Source organism: Fundulus heteroclitus, chromosome 7, assembly GCF_011125445.2.
Source record: "Fundulus heteroclitus isolate FHET01 chromosome 7, MU-UCD_Fhet_4.1, whole genome shotgun sequence".
NCBI lineage: Eukaryota > Metazoa > Chordata > Actinopteri > Cyprinodontiformes > Fundulidae > Fundulus > Fundulus heteroclitus.
This window is the reverse complement of record NC_046367.1, coordinates 11,231,327-11,258,417: the sequence shown is the minus strand read 5'-3', so window position 1 is coordinate 11,258,417 and position 27,091 is coordinate 11,231,327. Positions and strand designations below refer to the sequence as shown.

General features: G+C 41.4%; 1 protein-coding gene across 1 annotated transcript in view; it reads left to right on the top strand.

Moving 5' to 3' along the window:
• The window catches only part of enox1 (ecto-NOX disulfide-thiol exchanger 1), a gene marked incomplete in the record, with an annotated part of 142,500 nt that extends 116,603 nt beyond the window's left edge, over positions 1-25,897 (top strand). Inside the window, 9 exon segments of the mRNA XM_036138916.1 lie at positions 383-595; positions 5,699-5,805; positions 8,049-8,166; positions 8,340-8,533; positions 12,279-12,386; positions 19,446-19,502; positions 19,782-19,881; positions 23,318-23,403; positions 24,910-25,897. Coding sequence (XP_035994809.1) covers positions 383-595; positions 5,699-5,805; positions 8,049-8,166; positions 8,340-8,533; positions 12,279-12,386; positions 19,446-19,502; positions 19,782-19,881; positions 23,318-23,403; positions 24,910-25,041 — 1,115 coding nt within the window.
• Between the last annotated feature and the right edge of the window lie 1,194 nt (positions 25,898-27,091).

Genomic DNA, 27,091 nt, shown 5'->3' with positions numbered 1-27,091 from the left:
TGTCTAGATCAGCACTACATACAAATACATCATTGACTTGTGCTTAAATCCACTCTAGATAAAGGTTCAACGTTGAAATTCAGAGTATTGCTCAGTGGCAGAGTTCTGGCCTTTAGTCCCATGTAAAAACATTTTGCACGTGTACGGGTTCTAAGCAACGTTGTGTTTGTTATGCATCCTACTGAAATCTAGGAGTAAAAATACATTTACTGTTACCCCACTTGTTCCTATTCGTTCTTTGTCAAAATCATCAAGGAAACATTCTGTCAATAGAAAGTGTTGCCAAAGAGAGATGTATTACTGTCCAAACCTGCATGACTATCCAAACCTGCCTGCAGTAAACCGCTGGAGCTAGCTGAACTGTCCTGCACTGTCTCCGCAGACGACAACAAGTTCAGCGAGGCCACGGCTGTGCTCTTCACCTGGATCGACCGAGGCGAAGTCAACCGCAGGTCCGCCAACCACTTCTACTCCATGATCCAGTCGGCAAACAGCCACGTTCGCCGGCTGATGAGCGAGAAGGCTCTCCACGAGGAGGAGATGGAGCGAGCCAAGGAGATCTTCAAGAACGCCCTGATGGCCATTTTAACACAATGTGAGTATGCGTGTTAAATGTGACGCAGTCACAGTGAGAGACGCTTTCAGACAGATGGTTACATGTCGCCAGGAACATCTTCGCGAAACTAACGGTAAGCTGTGCAGTTATTCAGGCAAGCCGGACTGAGGATTTACCGATCAGGTTATCAGTTGACAAGAACGTGAATAACAGCAAGAGCCAACAGGGTCCAGCAGTGTGGCTGGTGACATCTCCTGAAATTCCAGATTCACTTTCATCAGTATTGTAAGGAAACTGCAATGTGTGAGAACTTTAAAGACAGTAATATTTTAGTCATAAACACCTTGTTAAATCCCTATCATCTCATCCCCATCCCCCCATGAGTACACCAGAGGTCCTCTCGCTGCTGCAGGGTGTGGCGCCGGAGCAGATTACAGAGGAGCAGACCGCAAAACACATTTTCACCACATCCACTTTGAAGCCTCGTCTCGATCTGATTCATTTACTCCGCAAGCATCTCAGCCCCGTCTCCATGACAACGCTCTCTCATCCATCTCCCCATCAGCTGCGTTATCCCGAGCTCACAGCGCTGCGGCGATGAGGTCGGTCGCTCAGGCGTTTTAGGAGCAGCGGCGCGACGGCGGCGTTCTGACCTTTCACACCCAAGCGGTGGAAAGCACGGGAGCACAGAGCCACAGATACAGGCCCTGTGCTGAGTGCTCCGTCGTCACAGATTATCCAGCATGGCTCGGGGACAAACAGGTTTAACGTCTCTCAGTCGCCATCAACTCAAAGTCCTAGCTTTACAAACTTTACAAAACTCAAGTTTTTAATTCTAGTCAGAGTTCATTTGCGGCAACACACCCCAGACAGCTGACTTTTGAGAATAATTGCTATAATTATATTAGATTATCAAATACAACCCATGAACATAAGGCAAGTAGACTTCAAAACTGTAAAAAAGAGACACCCCCAGCCAAAAAAAAAAGAAGAAATTCCAGTTGAGGATCTATCTTCTACACACAAGGCCCTTCACTTTAATTTAAGGGCCATTTGCTGTGATGACCCCACCTACATTGAGGTGAAACTCAATTCTAATGGAAAATGACCCTAACCTGGTAGAGTCGAGCAGGTACTATAAAAAACAGCCTTTATGTGCTTTGTAAGAACCAGCATATTGCTATGCTACCCACCATCTATGCCACCCTCTAGCACACAAATAAACAGGTCCCACAGGATGAAAAAGAGAAACAGATCTTTTTTTATATGTGCCTGCATCCCCGGCCTAGACCAGAGCACAAGGGTATCTGGTTTTGTTAGTATTTATATGTTTGCACATGTAGCTTGCCACTATAAACATCCTCTAAGGATGACTCAACTTCAGGGTTTAGCTTAACCATTTATTCTAATACGGCAGAGAAATAATCACAAGGTCACAGTGCCAGACTCTTACAGCAATACTTCTCGGGCGACGTCCCAAAGATGGCTTTTTCTAAGCTTAGACACACCCCTCGAAGGGGGTGGTCTCCTCATACGATGTCTGAAGAAAGAACGTGTCGTTGTGGAGACGTTATCTGTTTTCCAGCGTGTGTTAGTTTGTGGGTGTCTTGAGCTGGCAAAGTGAATGTACGCCTCTAAATCACAAGGAGAGCTCTTTCACTAAGGATTCCATACAGTCTATACCTAATTAGACTAGCTTTAAATTTTAGCTAAATATTACACAAATTAAACCAACTGTAACAGTTGGTGTAAAGGGATAGGAGGTGTTCTTGCAGGTTTTTGATGTCTCGTGTGTATGCTGATTCAATAAGCCTAGTCAAAGAGTTTAGAGCGAGGGTTGATTGATTCACTGGGGTGCTGTTTTCATGGAGGTTGGGAGCGTCATTACACGATACAAAGTGTGTAAAACCATAATCTGTTTGTGTTTTGGTGCTGAAGAAATTTATATGTCTTAAAGTAACTCCAGCTTGAAAATGACATACGAAATGTACAAATTTGAATCAATAGCTCAAAAAAATCATCAACACACAGTATTTCTAGCTTGCTTGTTTGTTCGAAAACAAAGAAACCAAATGTTTGTCTTCACAAACAGTATAAAGATTTCATGAATACACAACTGTAACAAATCTCTCTTCACTGTAGAATTATCCAGTTCAGTCTCAAGAATTACAGAGTTGATATAATATAGTCCAGACCTCCCTAACTTTAGCCCCGACTGGAAGCAGATGCTACAACCTTAGCATTAGCAGCTAATGATTAGCCATTTGGAGTATTCTCGCAATGTCGCAGCAGAAACAATTGGAAAGTCATGACGGCTTCTCCAAAGCATTGGTACCCGAATGTTGTCAGCCAGCCTGACAAATGATTTTGAATGAACCGTGTCTGTGTCTGCGTCCACACGACTCCATATCCATGGCCAACTAGCTAGCACTTCAGAAGTAGCTAGCCAGTTGATCCCCTTTGACATTAGCTTCAGTTTTGTTTCAGAAAATATCACATCCTGCACAGTAACCAAGGCAGATACTTTAGAATGAAAAAGAAAAAAAATTAAAATTGGCATCAATGTACTTTGCATGTTTAAACATTTGTGGGTGAAAGAAAGTACAAACGGGGTAAGTACTGTGATGTTAAAGTTATTTTTTGTTGTTGTATTTGTATTGTCCTTGTTCTGTAGATTCACATCAGAGTAAACACTGCACTAAAGAACACTGTTTGAAATGTCTGGATTTTGTTTCATGTTCACAGAGGCATATTTAATTTTAAAGCTCGAAATGTTCAGTAACAGCAAATGCGAGAGCACAACTTTAAAGGCAACATTTTTACACAGAATGAGAGAATATCCTGTGACTCCATGGGAAACGTGTTTCACCTATTTAGTCTAAAAGGGCCTGGCTCCTCTGGCTTGTACAATGAATCTGCTTGTCTGAATGGAAAAGTTAAAACCATGCTTAAAGTGGACACACCAACCAGACTGTGTACCTGCACCAACAGCCGTGGGAAAAGAGCTGAAGTGCAGCGCAGAGGAAACAGGATGCGTTGTTTCTAAGTTAAATACACCAAATTCTGCTTTATGTGTGTCCCACTACATGTGCCCACATTCATAATGAAAATGGTGTCTAAACAGGCTCCTTCCATTCTGGATAAATGTTGCCTTGTCAGTCTTGAAGCGAGTGAATCTGCTTGTAATGTAAGTACAGAGCACCCACCAGGAGAGAGACCTGTTCATCACATGACACACTTTTAAAAACATGAAATTATTTAGATTACCTTTAGGACCAAAATGATTCTTAATCCTAGCAGAATTAAATGTAAACATATTCCATTTTATTTTGAAAACTGCATGTTGGGGATTGATTATCCACTTCATTATATTCAATGGACACACATTAATTGGCATTGAAGCAATCAAACTCTTTTAACCGCAGACCAGCTTTATACCTTTTTCCTACTGGCACTTTGACCCTTTATTTATGGTGAAGTCCTCCATCCCATCACCCTAATCTTTAGCTCCCCTCCCCCCACAGATTTCAAGCCAGGACTCTGGCTGGGCAACTCCAAAACATTAACATTATGCCAAGTCAGAGCAAACATGTTAATCAATTTGAGTTACTACTTTAATCTTAAATCTGCCAGGTGTCTGATATTTGTGGCTTAGCTTCATTTATTCAGCATCAGTCTTAAGGTTTATTTCAGCCCTGAAAGAGTTTACAATATGGTTGTAAGGATTCATGGGAATGAGGGCTCCAGACCAACACTGAACCTAATTATTTCCCTCCTAAACTTTTCGATTATTTATTTTTTCCCACAAAATATATCCACCTGTTAAATTTGAACACCACAGATCATTAAACTGTAAGATTTCTCATTTTCTATTATAATCTATCCCTCATTTTCATTGCATAACATCCAGAAAAGATAATTAATGTTTGGACATTTGAAGTACTGTTATAAATATCAATCGGGGGATCCAGGTTGTTTCTTCCAGCACAGCGCTTTTTATATTTCATAGTAAAGCCAAAACCTAAAAGTATGGCAAGATACATTGCTGTATTTAGTTATTCGTTACACTGTTAATGCATAGGAAGTATTTGATTGAGAAAACTAAATTCTTGCATATTCTGAAACCTGTGTGAGACTGACAAAGGCGCTTTTTCAAACTTTGTGTTTTTAAGTTCTAATATCCTGTCCTGTTTGGAAAGGACAAGGATAACCCTCCTGAGAAGACATGTATTTTACACTTAGATTATAGTTGCCCCCAAACATTGTTGTCCTTCTATTCAAAGAGGAATCTTATTGGTCCTAAACCTTTGTCAAACTGCCATAAATGTCGGACGTTTGCAAACAACAAAAAGGAAAATGCAAAAGCAGCCTGGACATCAGTTTTAATCACAGAACAAAACTCCAAAATTTAGTAGAGTATCATTATATTTTCTGGTGATAATGTCCTTATACCCAACTTAGTTGTTGAAGAAATGTTTTTAAAAAAAAATGTTAAGCAAGCATGACACACAGATCCATGTTTTGAGAAATTCATCTTAAAAATGACCAGACCATTGCGGTTTAAGAAATAAGACTTTTTTTTTTTTTAAAGCGGTGCTGTCAGTGGGACGTGTTTCTGAGTAGTCTGGAGCATACCTGCAACATGCAGCAGTTACAGAGATCATGCTTTGGAGTGAAAAATGTTTAGGAAAACCCTAAACCCTTTTTGTCTTGGCCTGTATTGGCTCCATGTTTATTATCAATTGGATGCTTGGAAAAATTATTATTATAAAAGTATGTGGCCCACCTCAGTTCTGGATAACACTGGTGACTCTTCAAGGCGAGATGACTCAGACTCCTGTCTACAGGTCAGACACTGACTACCGATAACTACCCAACACTGCCCCACGTCAGAGAAAAGTGGTAGTTTTTCACTGCTAATTAACTTCAAACGGCCGTGAACCAAAGCCTATGATGAAGAGTTCTTGTCTGATAAAACCCAGGTCCAGGCTGCAGAGAGTAACAGCCTGTGGTCAGTGCATGCTCATGGTCTCTCCTCTGTTTGGTGTAGGAGCCTCTAGTCAGAGCTGCAGTGCTACATAAAATGGCTTATTTTGTCTTGACCCTCCTCCTCCTCCTCCCTCTTTCCTGTTCACCTCAAAGTCGAGCAGATCACCGCCATTTTCACGGCCGCCACCAGGCAAAAGGCATGGGACCATTTCTCAAAAGCGCAGCGCAAGAACATAGACATTTGGCGCAAGCAGTGTGAGGTTGGTATGCCTTCTTTTTCTGTTCTCTCCTCCCACCCCAGCCTACCGCTTTCTTCTCTGCTGTCGCCCGTGAGTCCCCGGGAGGGAGCTGACAGACAGACCTGTCTGATCTGTCAGAGTCAGGCGGCCCTGTTGTTGTTCTACTGGATGTTTCGTTCACACAGGCAGACAGACAGACAGACAGACAGACAGAAAAATAGCTGCCTGTGATCGCGGGCCTCTCCTCCTCACCGGCTGGGAAACTGTGCAACATCTGATGTCGCTTCGAAAGTGTGAGGCGCTGCCATGGCAACAGCGATTTCCAGGATTAGGTCTCTGATCAATTATTCACGCAGAATTAAATCAAGATAACAAGTACGAAAGTGAGACTTTGGAGCGTAAAAGACGGATGGTTTCTGCACAGTCAGCATTTAAGGGCTTTAGGCAGCTGGATCCAGAGGCCTTTGGCGGGGCACGGTGCCGGCATGCTGCGGTAGTGACACATGCAAAGGCCGTAATGCTGTAAAACAACAAATAAACTACAATATTAAATTAAATAGAAAGTGCTTTGCATAAAGTTTTTCATACAGAAACCACTGCAAAAACAGAACTAAAAATAAGTCACATTTTCTTGAATTTACTGTGTTTGTCCTTGATTTGAGCAGGTAAGTAAGATGATCCACCAATGGAATGAGTATTTTTGATCCCTAAAATAAGATAATTAGATTTCCTGCACTTGAAATAAGATGACGGAGATGAGTTGTTCCCATTTTAAGTGCAATAATCTTATTCCATTGGCAAATCATCTTATTTGCATGCTCAAATCAAGGACAAATACACTCATTTTAAGAAAATTCGACTTATTTTTAGTTTTGTTTTTTGCAGTGACAAAAGAGCTTCATGCTTCCCACTACAGACACCAAACAGATTTCAGTGCAATTTTAGTCTCGTCACTTGTGTAAAACAAGCACCTTAATATTTAAAATATTGGATTGAGAGTTTAAAGGCAGCCCATTCAGCATAACATAACCTGTGCCTGTCATCTTAATTCGTTCAGTTAAGACTGTGACCATGAAACAGTTGAAATGTAAAAAAAATTCTCCTAACCTTAGGTGTATCCATTCCCCTCGGACTTGTTCGCAATTTCTTTGCTTTACGACCACAACTTTCAATGCATTTAACCCACATTTTCTGCAACAGACTAAATATAAAGTCTGATGAAATCTGGGCTACACCCTGGACATGTCGTCTGTCCATCATAGGGTAAGCCAGCTGCTGACATCTCTGAACATTTGTCTTTACAGAACAGCTCCAGGCCAGTCAAATTGGATGAGAAGCATATGTGTGCATCGGTTTTCAATGTTTCACATATTCTTAACTGATTTTAGGTGCGGGCTGTGGGTCTTTGTTATGAATGAATGCGTTTTGATCTAAACCCACTCTTTGCAGCTCTGACCGCGTGTCTCGGGTCATCGTGCTGTTTGGAAACAGGCGAACCTCCTCCCGTCTCAAGCCTTAACCTGTAACCTCCGGGATTGAACTGTTTTTAGCGTAATCCGTTTTCCCGTTAACTCTAAGCAGCTCCCCTGTCTCTGCAGAGGATAAGCATCCCCACAGCATGATGCTGCCACCCCCATGTTTCACGACTGATGGGGACCGTTTTACTGTTGTTGTTTTTTTCACCAAAGTCTTCACAGAGCAGCTGAATTTATACTGGGATTAAATTCTGAACATTTCAAACTAAACACAAATCCGGTGACTTTTGAAGGCAGTTGGTTGCGCTGAGCTTTAGCTAAGGGTGAGAGCGAATGACAATACGCAACACTTATTATTTAAGCAAAATGCAATCTTACAAGCATGCACAACGTTTGCTACATTAGGGTTTTTGGTTGTAATTTGACAAAATGTGAAAAGAGAGAGGGTTCACTCCTCAACTGTAGAAAAGTTGTTGTTTTTTTACGTGAGAGATCAGGTTAACACAGGCTTTTGAAGCAGTGATAAGGCATCACACAGGTGGGGGTGTTATGCTTTCACTTCTCTGCTCTCCACCAGTACTCGACGCGGGCATGTGCATGACCACTGAAATGCAACCCAGTCCACAAACTCAGTATTCCTTGAATCCTGACCTTTTAATACAGCCAACAGTATAACTCAACCGCGCCGAGAGAGTCCCGTCGTTTGTCTGTCGTTGTTGTTTGATGTGTGCGCTGAGGACGGCTGTCGCTGTGTGTGTGTCTGTGTTTGTCCATGCCGGGACGTCCCAGGAGCTGAGAAACGCTCACAGCGAGGAGATCATGGGCATCAGGCGGGAAGAGGAGATGGAGATGTCAGACGACGATTCGGATGATATTCCCAACAAGAGGATGCGCACTGAAGAAAATGGTTTGATAAACCACTATGGCTACTGCATTATGTTCATTCATGTCTTAATAAATTTGCAGCTGTAAAAAAAAAAAAAAAAGGAACTGTGTTTGGTTAGCTTGAGCTTTTGTCATCTGAACCTTCCAGTTCTAAGCATTGATAAGATCCGGTCATTTCCCCCTGGCCTCCTGCAGGAGTGTGCGATCAGACCCAGGCCTCCCTGAAGGAGGAGAACGACTCGCTGCGCTGGCAGCTGGACGCCTACAGGAACGAGGTGGAGCTTCTGAAGAAGGAGCAGGGCAGAGTCAGCCGACCAGACGACGAGCACGCCCACGGCCCCGAGGCTCAGATCCAGCTGCTGCAGCAGAGCATGCACAACATGCAGCAGGTCAGCCTGCCGTCTTTGATTCCCGGTCGATTCCAGAGAATGTGTCGGTGCTGATGTGCTAATGCTGGACTGTGCTAATGCTGGACTGTGCTAATGCTGGACTGTGCTGCTCATTTTCTTTATTTCTAAAAAAATGTTGGCCTTAAAACATTAGCATCTTCCCCCAAAAAATACACCTCCACATTCGCTTTACCCACATTAATGCAGTTTACAGTGATACTCTATTATTCTGCTACACTACTTTGAAATCAAACTTTCCTACTACTTCAGGACTTTCTGACTGACCTCATTAAACCCAAAAAATACACTAATGTTGTTGTTGTTGTTTTTGGAAATTCTTGAAGATTCAAGCATATAAAATCATCCATCCATCTTTTAGCTGTACCCTCTCATTAGTTCAGAGTCATGGCGGAGCCAGTGCCCATGTCCTGGTGGATGAAGGATGGACTATTATCAATAAATATTTCCATTCAATGTAATTGCGTGACCCTGGACAGGTCGCCTGTCCATCACAAGGCAACACAGAGACACTCATCATACACACGCACACAGACAATTTGGAGCGACCAATTAACTGTGCTACAAACTGCACCACTCTGTATAACACATAGTGTAACATTATACCATTTTTAATGATTCTTATTTATGTTTTACATATGCCATAAGCCTGGAAATCTATGCATAAGTCTGATGGGAATCCATTACCTAGGGAACTATTATATTAACTATTACATTAATCATTAGCATTCCTATTATAGTCAATGACGAACCCATCCAGAGAACCAACTCAGCTTTTTTTTTTTTTCAACCTGGATTATTGAGATGCATCAGGACACTTCCTGTTATAAATGAACAGACCAAGAGCCGTATTTCTCTGCGCTGTGATGTACTGTCAGATCAGAGATGACGTTCACCTCAGCTGTTGTGATAAAAGCCCCATAAGGCGATCTACCTGGTTTCCTCCTTGGAGGAATCGCTGCTTAGATGACCCGTCACAGCTAAGCTCTGTTAGACATTTCAGTAAAGGGGAGAGACTGATTTCACATTATCACAGTAAAAAAAAACAACAACAAAGGGAAACCTTTTGAGGCACCGCAGAGACAACAAGCAGGCAGGGCTGACTCAGGTTAAGAATTTCCAAGATCAATATCATGGAGGCCAGATGATCATCCAGGTCATGGTTGACGTTTGTGGTTGAAAGTCTGGATTATGGACTGACGTGTTTATAGCTTCTCTGGCCCGTCAGGGAAGTCCAACCTGTAACTTTAAGACAATCATCCAGATGTGATAGAGAATGCTTAACCCTATACGGACAACTCTACTCATAATATCCAAAAAGTAAACATAGCTTAGACTATTGCATAATTAAATGTGACGTAACCATCCTGAATAGTAAGCCACAAAATAATTGTGGAAAGATTATTAGCTTGCTTGCGTAACCACAAAGAAACATGGAGTGCGTGCTCGCAGCTTCGTCAGAAAATTTGGGATTTCAGCTCGGCGCCAAATTAAAACGTCGACGTTCTATTTAAGATAAGATACTGGAGATCTGAGCTGAGCACAAAATAAATGGTTAAAGTGTCTTATTCTGAGGGTCACATTGAGATGTTCAGCCTACATAACATACTACCCACACACAAAAAAAGACTGGATCGAGTAAAGATAAATGTCTTAAGAAAAAGCTATGATCAGCATCACTTGATTTCCTTGTATAAAGTTGTTTAGAAGCTCATGCACGTCGTATATAAGGGCGGCTAAGTTTACATACACCCACACATGTTCAGACGTAAACTCTGGGGTCCCTCGTTAACCGTCACTCCACCAAATTCAGGAAGCAGCTCAGAGAGCTGTGTTAGTTTGGCGTGAGTTAGCCTGATCTGACTTGACTTCCTGTCCGTCTCAATCTGAAGTGACAAGGCTGATGAACCCACCAACACACACACACACACACACACACACACACACACACACACACACACACACACACACACACACACACCGCCCAGCGTCACCCGGCTGTCACCTCTTGTTTGTCACCTGCTGGTGCTTTACTTCCCTCGACATACACGGCCAGCCTCAGCAAACAAATCAGGGGCAAATCAGGGCATGTCGATGTGGATTGTTAGCTTTCCACCACATTCAGCGTTTGAACATGTCCGATGAAAAGATTCATTCTGTTTTCATATTTAACCAGAGGACCGTTTCCCACATCCTTGCTATGCTCCCTCTATGGCTGCACACAGCTCTTATGACTGACGTTCAACAATGTCGAGCTAAGATGACATTACAATTACATAAGTAGGTGACTGCTGGAGGCGATTCACCTCCCTGGGTCTTTTTTTTATGTATATAGGTATCTGAGTAAAGGGAGTTGAATAGTAACTTACTGGATTTTGCAATTACTGGTGCTGGTCTTATAATTAGAATATCTTGAATTTTTCTTTTTTTCTAATAACCCCGTTCAAAAAGGGAAACTTTTATATTATATGTTTTCATTACACACAGACTGGTATATTTTAAGCGTTTATTTCTTTTAATTTTGATTATAAATGACAACTAATGGACCTCTAAGTAATATTTACATTTTCTGAGATGCTGAATTTGGGCGTTTTCATTAGTTGTCAGTTATAATCATCAAAAGAAATTGAAATACATCAAGCTGTGTGTAATGAATGAATAAAATACACATGTTTCACATTTTTAATGGAATTACTGAAGAAAATCATTTTTGTCATGATATTCTAATGATATGACCGGCGCCTGTATATGTTGATCCATCATATAGAATGCTAACAAAGTGTTTTACAGTAAAATGTGAAAATGTAGAAGAGCTGGAGGAGATTGAATACTTTCATTGACCCAGAGCAGGTGGTGCTAGACACCTAACCGGGTCTCCCACACCACGAATGGAGCCGTTGCAGAGCTGGAGAGCTTCTTCAGTGACAGACCGCTGCATCCTGGGTGCACAAAGGAGAGTCATCGCAGATCCTTCCTCCCAGCAGCTGTTAGACTTTACAACCATCACTGCCGAAAACAAACTCAACATGTTGCTTACATCCCGTGTTAGTGCCGCAGTTTACCATATAGTTGTAAACGATCGCGGGATATTTCGACAAGTTATACAACGCAGAGTTTGTCAATTTGTCTTAATTATCTTAATTTGTACATCTCCTTGAATCTGTGCATGCTATTTTTCAATGCCGTACAGTTTTTATTCTTACAATGCACATTTGAGCTTACTACACAGTCTCTATACAGCCAATTAGATTTTTTTTTTGTTGTTGTTTTGTTATTGCTGTCTTTATATGTATCTGCATGCTTCCATTTGCCTGCCCGCACTGCTGATACACCGGAGTTACCTTAGTGGGGGACAATAAAGATTTATTTTTTTAAATTAAACATTTTGTGGTTTAAGTGAACACTTACTAAAATAAACTATTACCAGCATTACCAGTTTATTAACAGTATTGTGTGTCCTTGACCTTTTGACCCTTTAGTCATGCATTCATGACCTCGGTCCAATTGATCACAACTTAAGACAGCTGAGGTTAAAATGTGTTTTTTTTTTTTCACGCCACATATTTGACTTTGTAAAGCTGAACTGTCTCTGAATCTAAAGCGACCGTCTCCACCTGTTGGATTCCGTCTGTGCAGTGTTGAGTGTATGCCTTTCCAAATATTTGGCTCCATCTTAAACTTGAAGCGGGCGTCGAAGCTAAGTGCACATCTTTGTTTTTTCTTTCAGCAACTGCTGAGCTTACAGGAGAAACTGTCGAGTAAGGAGACGGAGCTGGAGCAGGCGAGAGAGGAGCATCGCTACCTGGAGATGGAGGTGCTCTCACTCAGAGACAGGGTGTGTGCTCGTTGTCACAGTCTGCAGATAATAAAGGTCCCCCATAAAGCTACTATAAAAAAGATGATCTATGGTCTCCCAGTGCCATCCATGTAAATGTGGTTTATCATAAACATTTAATGTGAAATTTAGGATCTAATCTAAGTAGATCTAATCCAGCATTTAACAGTGAAACAATTGTTTTCCCTTTTTGAGTAGAATCACTATATTTCCCTATATATAGATATATTGGTAATAATAATTATCCTCTACGGGTTGAAGAGATTCTTCATATGATTGGATTGAAATACAAAAGGACTTTGGTCAGTCTGACTGGAAGTAATATTAATGTTTTGGAGAGGCCCAGCCAGATTCCTCACTTGAAAGTGATGGAACAAATCTGTGGAGGGATATAAAAAAAAAAAAGGTAAAGATTAATTTGATGGCAAGGAGGCCTTCTGACCTCGACGGCTTAGAGACATAGCAGTGGAAACGTGTAAAACAATGTTAAGTGAGAGGAATTTGGTTGCTGTGATTGCAATGAAAAAATGTTTCCTCACACGGCAACACACAGATGCAAACAAGCTTGCACCCACACACATCATAACAGAGTCATTTAGAGAGACAGGTTTACCTGACATGACGTTTTCGGACATCGGGATAAAGCGGGAGTATCTGGAGAGGACCTGTGACTAGAAAATTGTAGGAAGATCATTTTAAACCGAAATCTGCCAGGGGTATGAATGAGTTGAGGCTTACCTGTAGCTGCTTACTATGTAGCCTTCATGGTTTTGGTGCGCTCCAGTTAGCACAACTGGCTTCTTATTATGAGCTGTGGAAAACGTTGGCTTCCCCGTTATGTGTAATGGGAGGGTTGAGCTTAAAGAAAAAGTCTTTACCTCTGCCCGGGGTGTTCATTGGCCATTTAATTGAAAACTTTACTAAATACACAGCTTGAAAATAATTCAAAGAAGACTTTGAAAACACATCAGATCTCAATTGGAAAACACATGCTGCTGGATATCCCTACTGATCTGGAACAGGTAATGTGTTAGGAACAAAAAGATGCCACATGACTGGATGAAAAGGTCACAGAGGGATAAATCTGATGTCACAGAGAAAGTGAAACTAAACAACTGATGAATCGGGGCTGTTTCACTTCTGAAATGTGATGCAGCTCCTCCAGAACCTTCCCCACCTGTCACATTAGCTCAGAGTAAAAACCTTCTCTTTTATGGGAAGAGAACACGGCACCAGCTCCAGTGTTCTCTAACAAATACTAGTCACGCGGGGCAGTGAGCACAGGGCCCACCAGAGGACTTCTGGCCCTCAGGCCCCCATCAGGTAGTCTGTACCTCATGGGTTGGTCAGAGACATTCAGGCCAGTGGTTGGAGGTGACTTTGTAGCGCTGTGGCAGAACTGGTCCTGTAACTGCCTGTCTCTCTCCTGGAGTCTCCTCCATGCTTCTGTCAATAACATGCATCGACGTACCGTCCTGTTGGAGCTGGACTAGCTGTGCAACCTCTGTAAGGTCCAAAGATTGCCTCATGCTGCCAATAGGGACATTGATCCTCGTCAAATGCGAAACTATAGAAAAGCAGTCAAAGAACTGAGGAGGGAAAAATGTCTGTGGCCTCCACCAGCAGAACTACTTCAGTTTCTGGGGTCTCATTTTTGCCCCTTTAGTGCCCCATCCATCCATCCATCCATCCATCCATTTTCCAAACCGCTTAATCCCTCATGGGGTCACAGGGGTTGCTGGTGCCTATCTCCAGCGTTCCCCTTTAGTGCCCCTGTTGTTTCATTTCAGAAAAGCCAAAAGAGTCCAGACTGATTACCAACTCCCTCTGTTGTATTGTATAATTTTGGCAACAGTAGGAATAATCGTTGATGTTCTGTTTTAAAAAAAAAAAATCTGATCATTTTTGTGTGAAGTTTGGATTTAAATATTGTAATAATTTCAAACCATGATATTTTAATCCCAGGTTACAATGACACGGGTTTCTAAGACCAGCCCATCCTAAAGGTCAGGTGAAAAATAAACCTGGGAAAAGGAAAATATGGAACTAAAAAACACAAAAGATGTAGAAATGAAAAGTGCAGGCAATAGAAAAGAAACTATGAAAAAAATATGAAAAATTAAAGATAATGAAATTAAAACAAAATGTTAAATAATATTTGGGAATACGAAGCAAAGCAAACACATTACAGAAATAAATACGACTTAAAAACAAACAAATAAAGAACTAAGAAAAATGAGAAGCCAGAAAAATAATAGCACATGAATAAATTACCACAGTTAAAAATAGCATGGCTCATGACACATAGTGTATGACGGTCTGAGACCCTTCCTTTTTAGCTTGCTGTCACATCAATCATATATTAGGAGATTTTTTTTTTTTTTTACATTTATTTTTGTTTGTTTGGATCTTCCATAATTGTGCACCTAGTGTCTTGTTAAAAGTGATGAGCTTCACTGATTTTATGTGCAAACCAAGAGTTTATTAAATAAACAGCATCAATATTGCTGATGATGCTGTTTTTCGGCCTTTCTTTGCCTAAAACAAGCATTTAATAAACATCCTTTAAATACCGTGGAGCTGATGTGTTTGTGGGTCGGGCTGCATGAGCCGAGCAGTAAGGCTGCCGTCGTTGCATTGCGTCCGCTTGTCGCTGCCTTCGGTTGGCTCCTTTCATCAGAGACGTCGTTAACGTTTGCATGAGGATAAAGCTGTAATAACTTTTTCCTTCAACTGTGAAATCGTTTGAGCTGCTAACTGAAAGGCCGTCTGGTGTTTGCCTCTGCGCTCTGCTTCTTCTCAATCTGTTTCTCTTTGCCCAAACAAGTACCGTCCTTTTTTTAAGACGACAAAAACAGGAGCCGAGCCAAAGACACAAACGGTGTGTGTCCGACAGAACTTTGTGCTGTTTTTGTGCCGCCTGCTCCAGTTCCCTCATTCCTTCACCTCTGTGTTATTGAGTATTTCACATGTGGCTTTGTTATGGATGGTAACATAAAACACACAGACAGACTGAGCGAGCGAGAGAAAGAGAGAGAGAGAGAGCGATGGATTTAAAGTATTGGCGAGATAAAAGATGTTGGAAGGACGTAGCGCTGCTATGGCAACAGGCGTAAACTCCAATGAGGGGTTGTTTTGTATTTTCCTGCTGAAAGGGGATCGCTTTCACCTAAGATGACGGGTGTGTGGGCCGAAGGTTGCCCAGTAAAACTGCTTACCTTCTCATTACTGATTATGCATTGAAATAAAGTCTGAATCAGCGGGGGAGATGTTGGGCTAAATACACCTGCGGTTGTTCCGCGATGTCCTCAGAATGCCAGTAAAACGCCAGATGCAAAAACATAAATCAGGAATATTTCAACTCAAAAATTCTGTCTCTTGGTAATGTCATAAATCAAAGGCGATGTGAAGACCCGAGCTCTGACTTGAAAGTCCCGACTGAAGCGCCATGACTGAGCAGAACCTTATTCTGCCTTATTTCTGGGATGGACCCAGGGCCCAGAACAGTGGCCCAATCATGTCCTACCCTGTCCTCTGTAAGCAACAGACAGAAGGAGGCTAACAGGAAGGCCCTAAGTTTAGAGACTTAGACTTAGACTTAGACTCAATAATATCTGTTTAAACAGATATTATTCTATGGTTATTCTATGGTTCTTGCTTGTCTGTTTTTCCAGTATTATTTACCATAAAAAGTGTGGCTTTCTGTCAGAACAAATAATAAGCCGCACATGGTTTCAAAATAGTACTGTACCAGAAAGTACAGTTTGGACTCGATCAGCTGAGCTCGAATTAGCAGAAACTGCAGAACTAAAGCAGTAATTTAAACCGCTTTTAATGTAAAAATTAGGAAAAATTATTAATATAATAAATATTTACCTGTAAAGAAGGTAAAAGTTCAATAGCAGAAAGACTACTCCTTTTTATAAGGTTTTAATTCAAAGTGGAGGGGATTTTCTTGCTTCTAAAGCATGTGGTTCAAATTACTTTAGACATTGTTTATTTAGTTTTGTGGGGTTTTTTTTATTTGTTTTTTTGACGGGCAAACTGTGTACAACAGGGCAAATTGTGTGTAAAAAAAGGCGTGGTAGTAGAACTAATATGTTGTAAAACTTGGTGCCGAGACAAACAGTAGAGTTGATGATGTCTTTAGCAATAGGTCTTTATAGGTCTTGATATTCTATATTTTCTAAACAAAGCTGTATTGAAAACTTTTAGAAACAATTCTATTCACCATCACTTCCGTAAACAGCGCGCTGCTGTGTGATGTCTCCCTCTGTTATCCACGCATGCGGGTCGCTCTGCGGTCTTTCACCGTTCAGACAGAAGTCTGATGGCAGTCTCATTTATTGGTAGTATGGACCACCACCTCAAAAAAAATCATATTTCAGCAAAAAATTGAAATTGAGCATCAAGACCTGCAATGTGAACGTAGCCTAAGGTTCTAATGTTCGCTTTTTTACTGCTCCAGTTACGGGAGCTTTACTCACTTTTTTGAGTCCCTCTTAAAAGCTCAGCTCACCTTGTTTAGATTAGCTCAGATATTTGCTAAGGCGTCACGTTCGGCGCGTCTGTCGCTGGACTGAAGTGCAGACAAGAGCGGCACGGTGAAGAGGATAATACTATTTATTATGAATAAATAAACAAGACTTAGACCTGCAGGCTGGGCTGGGGAAGACAGGAACAGTAGATCCGGCGAGCAAAACGGAGAACCTGACAATTAGTGAGAGGGAAGTGGCTGAATAAACAGAAGAGGGGAAATCAGGTGAAGCAATTAGCGCAGGTGACAGGTGTGACGGTAATTAAGCTGAGAGAGAGAGAGAGAGAGAGAGAGAGAGAGAGAGAGAGAGAGCAATGATCTGACAGGAACAGCAGGAAAACAGATATCCATGTGTGTCAAAATCTGTATTAACTGAGTGATCTCCATCTCCCCAAGTTGACGCAGATGGATATTTTTAAAGCATTCATTGATTAGATCATTATATGAATTCCTTTGGCAACCTTAGTGAGTACAGCTAAACCAGCATTGCGCTTGGGTGTGTCTCCTCTCTTGGATGAACCTTAACGCAGATGTATTTAGTTTAGAGGTTTCTGCTTGCACTGCAGCCCCCCGCCTCAGCCCTTCCCCTAATGCGGCTGAACGAAACATTCATAAATAAATAAAACGTCCATCAATGCAAAAAAAAACATCCTATGGGAAAAAGGCAGCAAACAGGAGGAACAGATGAGGTGTGGAGGAAGAAAACAACAACAAAAAAAGCACGCTTTGTTTTTGTGTCTTTATAGGCGAGATCAGCAGGGGGAAGGCTAATAAACATACATCAACGGACAGATTCATCTTTTCATGAAGACATGTAGAGAAGCTACTAGCCCTCATACACACTTCTTCACATTTAGCTTTTTATTTTTGTCCCACTTACATGTTTCAGATCATCAAAAAGTCAAAGATAAATTTAGATTAACTTTATTGCTCCAAAGGAAATTTGATTTGGGTTACAGACTCTGGCTGCTATATAGTCCAAACTATGCGTCACACTGCATTCACACATAAAACGCTACTATAAAAATTCCATTATAAGACTATATAAATAGATACATAAAGAAGCATGTTACATTATATTCACAATAAAAATTTGAAGGAGAATAAAAAGAGAAAGAAATAATAATAATGATGATAATAAATAAATAAAGATGTATAAAAACCGTTCTTTAAAAAAATCTGTCTTAAGAGATAATGAATACAAAAAAAAAAGAGCATGTCAGTTTAAATGTTGAATACCGTTGCCTATTCCACAATTTACTGCTTAATGCTATTTGTTGCTTTAATGGAAAGCGGAACAAATGAGTTCTTATAGCGGTTTAATCTACAGGCAGGGACTCTAAGATGTCGACCTGATGGAAGGAACTGATATTCTGAATAAAGAATATGAGTGGGGTCTGAGATCCAATTCAATTCAATTCAATTTTATTTATATAGCGCCAAATCATGAAACATGTCATCTGATTTGATGATTTGATTGTTGCGTTTGTGTTTTAGGCTGCGTTCAGTCCGTCCGTTAGCTCCGGGCTGCTTTTAGCTAGTTAGAAAAGATGAGATGATTTTCTAACCCGAGCAGATACAAAATAAAGTCCCAAACCAACCTGTTTCTATGTGAAAGGGTAATCGCTGCCTTGCTCGGTTATCAATTAACAGGATTATTCTGGCAAACAGCGTTTAGTTTCACAGAGCACAACCGGGCCTGATTACGGCCTGACCTGTGGAATCAGGAACTAGCAGGATGATTTTAGCTTAGATTACCAAGCTTCAGGCTGGATTAACAATAACGCATTTAGTTAACATTTTTATGGAAACTCTGTCAGCAATAAACCTCACAGCAACAACTTAACTTGATGTTGAAAGAAAGTTGCAAACATAGGAAGCCAGATTCTTCTTTGAAAGTCAGAGAGAGCTTCATCTGAAGTTAGAGGATGTTCTGCTTTCATCCTAAAAATACCAACCCAAATGTTCCACCGAGCTCCGACAAAGTTTAAGGTGGACTTCTACCGCCTTAAAACAACCGGATTCCCGACAGCGTCACGATGACATCGTGTAAAAGCTATTTTATGAACCATCCATTTATGTTTGCTTTCAAAGAAGCCGATGGCTGCGTGAGTGGATTGAGAGACGGCGATAATCTTTGCGCGTGAAACTCACTAAGAACAGAACACACAAAGCCTTTCTGGTCCAAAGCTTTTCAGTCTTCTGTGATTCTATGAGACAAATTGCAGAAATTGTTCAGCGCTTAGATGTGACCTAGTGCTGCCCTGGCACTTTGCTGGGTCGCCTTTTCCTGTCTACCTCTGACACCTTCGCCTTATTTCTGGGATTCTGCTGAGTCGAACACCTCCCAAAACATTGTTTATTGATTTTATTTCTGATAAACTTGTCTCTTTATTGCAGTTTTCTTCAGGGTGGTGCAGCTGTCACACGTTGAGCCTCTGCAGTCTCAGACTTGTATTTCAACGGGAAAAGACAAACTCTGGTTAACTGTCGGGTTTTCTCTTTATTTTGTGTCTCTACAGCTGCTGAGCAGTAAAGGCGAGGCCGTGGAGGTAACCAACGGAGAGCTTCATGAGAAGGTAAAGCCTGAGCTTTACCTTAAAGCTGTTAACGTGTTTCTGCTTCTCAGTGATTAGGATTCATTAGGATTTCTTTGTAAGTTAAGGCAAATAAAGTCCAAAAACGTGCACATTTAGCCATAAGTTAATGATGCAAATGTTATTGGGGTTTATTTGTATTGCGTGCATTTGCAAGTTGCGCAGAATTAATCTTCGATCTGTAAAAGCAGTCGATGGAAAACACCTTACCCTCCGTATCTGAACGTCGCCCAGGTGTGTGACGCCTGTTTGCTTTCACAGAGCGTGAATGGGAGCGTTCCCTCGCTGTACCTCAGCAGAGACAGGAGGAGTGAGTACATGAGAGGAGGAGTCGCCACGGAGAAAGAGGCTCTGCTCCTAGGTAAATATGGACATAACCAATGTTAGCGGACTGCAGCGTTGGTTTAATCAGGAACGATCGATGTGTGAACATTTTTCTTTACAAGCTCAAACTAAGGGCTCAGCAATGAATCACATTCACAACATTATCGTAATATAAATATAAAATATAAAAAAACGCAATTTCCAAATCGCAGAGGTCTGCATTTAACAATGAATGGATCAGACGCGTCCTTTAGGTGACGTAATATGTTTAAATTGGGTTTGCCTCCATATGGAAGGGAAGAGTTGCAGCTGTGAGATAATCAAATTTTTTTAATATTTTATTATTTGTGTCAGAGTTTATATAATCATAATTTTTACCAGCACCCTTCATGAATCTCACCATAGCATCAAGTAGCAGTCAAACTGTTTAATACATAGACTTGTGTGTTGGTTGCACTTCATGTTCAGCAAGGATTGATGTGCAACTCAACAAGCTGTTCTATTGGATAATGATATTCTGATTAATAAAAACAGTTACATTTCTGGTTTTAAAGAGTCCATGTTTGCAAACATCGTTATCTACAGGCCATTTTTTTTGCTTTTGGTTTTCATGCAGAGAAAAGTCCAAATTAAATCGCATTCGCAATTATGGTCGAAATAAATTGCAATTTTGGCTTTTGGCAAAATCGTGCAGCCTTACTCAAACTTCACTGTGTTGTTTTGAATATATATGGTGATACGAAGTAGTGCTGCATTTTGCAGTCAAAAGAAAGTGTTATTTTAAATTTGTTTGCGGCAAAAAATCTGAAAAGGCTGGCAGGTTAATTGGAGAAGCATGCCAACGGTAACTCTGGAGAAGCTGCAGAGATCTCCGGCCGAAGTGAAGAGAATCAGTCAACAGGACAAGTATTAATCCTACACTCCACAAATCTCTCCTTTGTGGGAGAATGGGAAGAAGAAAACTATAAGAAGTTTGAGTTTCAGAGAACCAAACCCCTGTAGGAGACCAGAATTCACTTTTGGCGGTTGCCTGCAAAATGCAGTGCGTGGCAGAGAGCTAACAATGAAACACGGTGGTGGCAGTATCATGCTATGGAGATGCAGGGGTGGGGCAGCTAATTAGAAGGGATGAATTTGAGCTAAATACAGAGAAATACTGGGAAAAAAAGCTGTTAAAGGCCTCAGCAGACTAAAGAGTGAGGCATAGGTGCACCTTGGCTGTATGTTTAGGATAACAACCCTAAACATACAGCCAGACCTACAGAGGAATGCTTTATGTTTTTTGGGGCACAGTTAACAGTTTGTGCCTGCCCTGTGAGAAAAAGGGGAAAAATATAATGGTTACTGATAATAGAATCAATTATTTATCAGTTTCCTTTGAGCACTATTTCTTTCTCTGGTTGTCTTTTTAAATGATCAGAGTTTAGACTGGCAAAATTAACAAATCCAGGTAAAAGAAAATTTTAGCAGATCTTTTACTGCTTTGATCTGATCCAGCTGTGCTGGTGTGTCTCGTAGTATTTGAATGACAATAAGCTGAAAAGGGACGCTTTTAAACCAGTGCGTACACAGCAGCACTAAAAGAAATGGATGATGAATCTGAGCTGATCCCGCAACGACTCCACCTGCGGCCTTCCACAGACAGACGGAGCATCGGGACTGAATTTATTTCAGACACTTCCGTTTTCTGGGGTCATTTAAAAAAAAACTTACGTTACAGAAGCCGTGCGGCGGGTATTAAATGAAACAAAGCGATGTGTATTTGGGCGGCTGCATCCACAGCAAAAAAAAAAGCGCAAGAGAAACAGCAGCAGATTAATCTCTCTTAGTGGCGCTGAAAAAAATAACACAGATATAAGTAAAGAGGAGGCCCGGCTCTCTGTCTTCCTCCAAGGCTGCCTGGAAGCCGCTGCTGGGAGGCGGATGGAAAACGGGTAGTTAAGCAAGACAGACGTTGCATTTTTAGACACGCAATCAAAGGTTTTGGCCATATTTTCCTGAACAAGGTGGCATGGCCTATTTCATTAGTTAAGCACAATTTTCTGAGGTCTTAAAACCTGCTTTAATACAGCCTCTCATCGCGGCCCTTGCACATTACGGTTCCTAGGTAAACATTATTTTTCAAAAAATGTGGAACAAATGGGACAATCAGAAAAAGGGCTTAAATTGGCTTGTCTTACGGCATGTCTTATGCGGGTCTAAATGTACAGAAAGGAAGTTTATGAAGCCTTGTCTCCTAATGTGTTAGCTGTGCCACGCTCCCATTATGTGAGTTAACTATGAGGTGCCCCTGTTTTGGCCAGTGCATGGGCATTGGGATAAAAGGTACAAAATAAAATGATAACGCATCAGGATAAAGTAGGTTACCTTTGTGTGAGGTCACTGTTTTTCTTTTTACTTCATCCCTTATGATCCTCTAACCATCTTGGGCTGAAAGTTTGATGCTCTGCGTACCTAGTTGGTCAAAGAATAATGAGCTGAATTAATAAGAAAGTATGTTGGGCTACCAACAATTAGATCTCAAGGTGGGTGAATCTTCTTCAGTGCAGACAGAGCATCTGCACAGCGTACCATGGATTAAAATAATGGTTATACAAAACTTTTTTTCCTTTTTTTTTTTTTTTTTACAAATTAGTTTGCACAGTTATTTTTCACCTTGCACACTCTGTCACGCACTCTTCCTTTGTGAGTCATGAAACAGTACGCTTGTCTAATCTTCGCTGCCTTGTTTTTAGTGGCAACACAAAAAAAAAACAAGCCAACCAGCTGTTCATCCTCCCCCACATCTAGCAATGAATCAATGAGAGTGAACAGCGCGGCAAATCGTGACATGACACACTGCTGCCAGAATATCCCCTCTCTGTGACATCGCTGAGCCCGCTTAGAAATGTAACTCAGTTTCCAGGAGACAGAGCACTCCTCCACCCCTCTCCTTTACCCTTTAGATCTCCTCTGGCGGCGTTGTTCCATGTGAGCGGGCCTGGTGGAAGGAATTGAATTAGGGCCCGTCTGTAATTGCCAGAGTCTCGCCACATAAATCAAGGAAATAAATATTGGGCCTACGGGATCCTCCGGGGGGACGCCACTCTATTTCCTAATCGCGCGCCCACCCCTAATCCTCCTCACCCCCCTTCCTCTGCTTGACTGCTTACTTCTGCAGGACCTCTCAGAAGTAATCAACTTGAGTGCTCCTTCTGCTCTGGCCAGCATTTTTTATGGGGGCCACGATGCCATCTGTTTACAGTGCAGCCCTTCATGAAGATGCAGACTGGCTTCTCTCTCTCTCTCTCTCTCTCTCCTCTTGCTGCATAATCTGGCAGAGCCTGTGTTCATACATCATAACCAAAAAGTGAATACCAATGATACGTTTATCTTGGAGATATTTTAAAGTCAACCGTGATTCCCTCCGGTGGTCTTTGTCGCTCTGTCAGCCACAAGTCTCTTTCATTAACGGATTTGTTTTGTTTCGGCAGGCATAATATCCACCTTTCTCCATGTCCATCCATTTGGGGCCAACCTTGAGTATCTGTGGTCATACATACAACGGCTGGACTCAAAGGTAAGAAAGCCGCACAACTTGCGAGGCAGATTGGATTCTTTGGGAAAGAGTCAGTAAACGTAAAAATGTACTGCTTACTCCCATATCTTAAACCTCCACTCAACAAAAGTGAATCGGGGCAATTGACCACTTTCTATTAATAATTTATTTCCAGTAACACATAAATAGATTTTCTTCTGGTAAACATCACACAATTGTTTGTTTTGTACCCCAACAAACACGTTTTTTTAATGAAATCTTAACATGAACAGGACATCTGCCCTGGTTTCCTTTTTGGGTGTAGGTAGCTGTAACATTGGTGTTTTACAAATCTATTCATGTTACATATGCTGCAGAGTTATTCATTGAGAAAAATCACGTGGGTCTCACAATATAGTAAAAAATGGTTTAAAACAGTTTTACAGTCTCACAGTATTTATCAAAAATGTGCAACATTTTCTTTTTATTCAAATCATGAAAATCATTTATTTTTTCCTGCCCTTAAAATAAATGTATCATATTGATTAAGGAATGATATATATCTATAGGTATAAGCATGTCTGTTGTATTTAGTTATCGTTGTTTTGATTGTGACACAACCATTTCAACAGAAATATTGAACACACAATGAATGGTGGTACCATTAAGTCCAACAAGCTGATATCTGCTGGTTCAGGCTATTTGCTCAGTCAGTGGCTGCTTAACAGACATGCTGCTAGAAACCTCCCAGTTGTGGTTTTGAGAAATTTCTTCTTTAATATAAATGGTGAGGCCTTTAGTTTCCATACCATGACTGTTGGATATTCACAGGTAGAAATATGAAGAAACAGCCCACTTCTCTTTTTTTAAACAAGGGAAGGTATAGTAGCCTCCTTTCAGCCAGCTGAACAGCAGTTTGCAGTAACAGGTAGGTAAGAGCGGCTTCATTATGCTACAAATGCTGCATGGTGCTCTCTATGCTCTGTTCTAGAGCGAATCTCGGGGGTTTGCACCTCCGCAGAAACACAGGAAACAGAGTTTTGTGACAAATTGTGGCCGAACCGAAAACCCACTTTGTCTTCAGTTCTGTGTTGTGTGAAGAACGTACAGAACAAAGTCCGACCTGCAGTAATATTTAATGCAAGCTCACAGTAGTGTTGTCCTGAAGATGTCCAGAACTGTGTTTTTAGGACCTTCCCAAAAAAACTGCCAGAAGTACTTTGGAATTTACAGAGAGGGTAGAAACCATGATGTGATTTAAACTTGAAGTGAGGTTTGCAGTAGTTTTCCCAGCAGCCAGGTTTTGGTCATTACAGGAAAACTTTGAGAATTTGAAATCAAACGAGAAATCTTCATGAAGTGGTAAATAGATTCAACAACCACAGCCTGACAGCAGAGCAAACTTTGTTTCACAAAAATCGATATATTCTCTTTTCTCAGTCAACAGTGTTTAGAGAGTTGAAGGGTAGTAAATGTTCATTTATTCTCATTGCAGCATTGCATTTCTTCACCGTTTATCTCCTGGTGTCGTTTTCTAACCTCTCCCAGGTATCTTCAGGGGAGCTGGAGCGTCTCATGGTGCGTCTGCCCAGTATGTTCCGTCAGGAGCTGAGTGGCGTCGGTGCAACTCTGGAGAAACGGTGGAAGTTCTGCGGCTTTGACAGTCTCAGCTCTGCGTGACGCAGGGAGCGCGCACACACAAAGTGGACGGACCTTTAGTAAATCGTGCGTATGTGTGTGTGTGTGTTCCCTGCTGCTGATGCCTACGGAAATGTGGTGATACTCATCTGAGCTCTGAAACCCATGGACTAGACGAACACGGAGGCCCAGGAGAAGCTCAGGGCACTTCGGGATTCAGACGAACTTGTGTTAGCCCCAGCAGGACGCAACGACTTTGAGGCTAAACGCTGAACAGCGGGCCTGAGGAAAATATCCCGGCTGTTGCCTTGACGCATCCCTGGAACATGAAGCCTCCCATCAGGAACACCGTCTACAGATGTAGAACCAAACCGGTATACCAAAGTTGAACCTTTAGAGATTTCCTTTGTTTGTGAACTGATAAGATCATGGTGTGGTGAAGAAACTGAGTACTGTTGCCAAATTACTGCCAGGTCTCCTGGAGAATGATGAGGGCAGCCCAGTTAGATCAGAACGGGGGTTGGTCCGGGATGGTGTTTGGACTCCGACTTTTCTCTTCGTCTTGCAAACATTCAGAGAAACCTTGACGGCAGTCTGGTGGCGGGTTCTGAGTGTGCTGCTGGGACGTTTTCTAATGTTATGCCTAGCTCTTCATCCCCTGTAGAGTCGTCTTCAAGAGTTGGGAGACTTACCCTTTTTATTACTTGACAAGGCACTGATCTGTCAGCTTCGTCTATTTATTTGTGTGAACTGTATAAGATCTTTGTTCTTTGAGGTTGTCCTCCTGACAGCACTCCTGCCCTGATTCGGTGCATTTCGCTCATATTGCCTTTAATGTTGACCTTGGTGTGTGCTGAACACACCACAAAATGACATTAAAGACTTTTAAGGGACATTTTTTCAGCCTTCACTGACTCTGTTTAATGTGTTTGTTGTTGTTTTTATTGTGTTTTTTTTCATCTGACTTAGTGGCCCACAATAAAAATTACTTCAGTTGGATCCACAAATAACTCCAAAACTCTAACATAAGAACGTTGTCTCAATTACAGTAAATGTTGCAAAGGAAAGGTTTTATTATTTACGACATCCTAGTCCGATGTGAAAATGTCTGATAAAAATTGAAGAAACAAACAAAAACCATAAACAAGAGGAATAGGCCTATTAGTTTGATTTAGCTTCTTTTGGTCTTATTGGTTGGATTATTTCAGAGTCAAATCAAATAGTTGTTACTTGTGAGACTGATGGACTCAGTCCCAGCAGACATTCAATGCAGACTGTCTGAAAGTAGCAGCAGAAAATGTTCACTTTAACGGAGAGGAGTGCTGGTGTCTACAGCTGGGTTGTACCCTTGTAACAAATGGTCAGGGTGACCTGATTCTGTCTTTAGATTCACGCAAAACATAAAATCAAGCACTAATGGGTGCATTAAAGCTAACCTGGGTAGAAACATAATTCAATTGTTAAATGATTATTTTGTTTAGGGAGAAAGAAATCCAAACCACCCTGAGTTTATGTGAAAACATATAATCATCCCCTAAACCTACGTAATACCTACGTAATACCTACTGTCACAGACTTCGGTAACAACTGTCAGGGGTTTGTGATAACTAGTAACTGATCTATTACAGCACGGTGGAGGAACTTTGGCCCACTCGTCTTTGCAGAATTTGTTTAATTCAGACACATTGAAGGGTTTGCAAGGATCAAAGGCCTGTTTAAGGTCAAGCCACAGCATCTCAACTGGATTTTAGTCCTCACTTTGACTGGGGCTCTTTTAAGCCTTATCAAAATCTTTGAAAATCTCTTTTTATTTTTTGTTACTTATTCAGAGTCAAATTAGCTGGTTTGCTTAAGATCAGCAAATGATGAGCTGACATTCTCCTTCAGTTTGGCCGGGAGCGGGATTCCTGGTTCTGATGGTGCGTTCCTTTTGTCCTCGGTAGTCGGAATTCTCAACCTCAGAGTGGGAAAATTTAACTGGAACGGGACCTCAAGTCGGTACTACGAGTCGGAAAGTTGGGGCAACAGGATTGTACCAGACTTCGGGCATTCAGGAGAGCTGCTACTCGCAGCAACATTGAATAAAACCTCA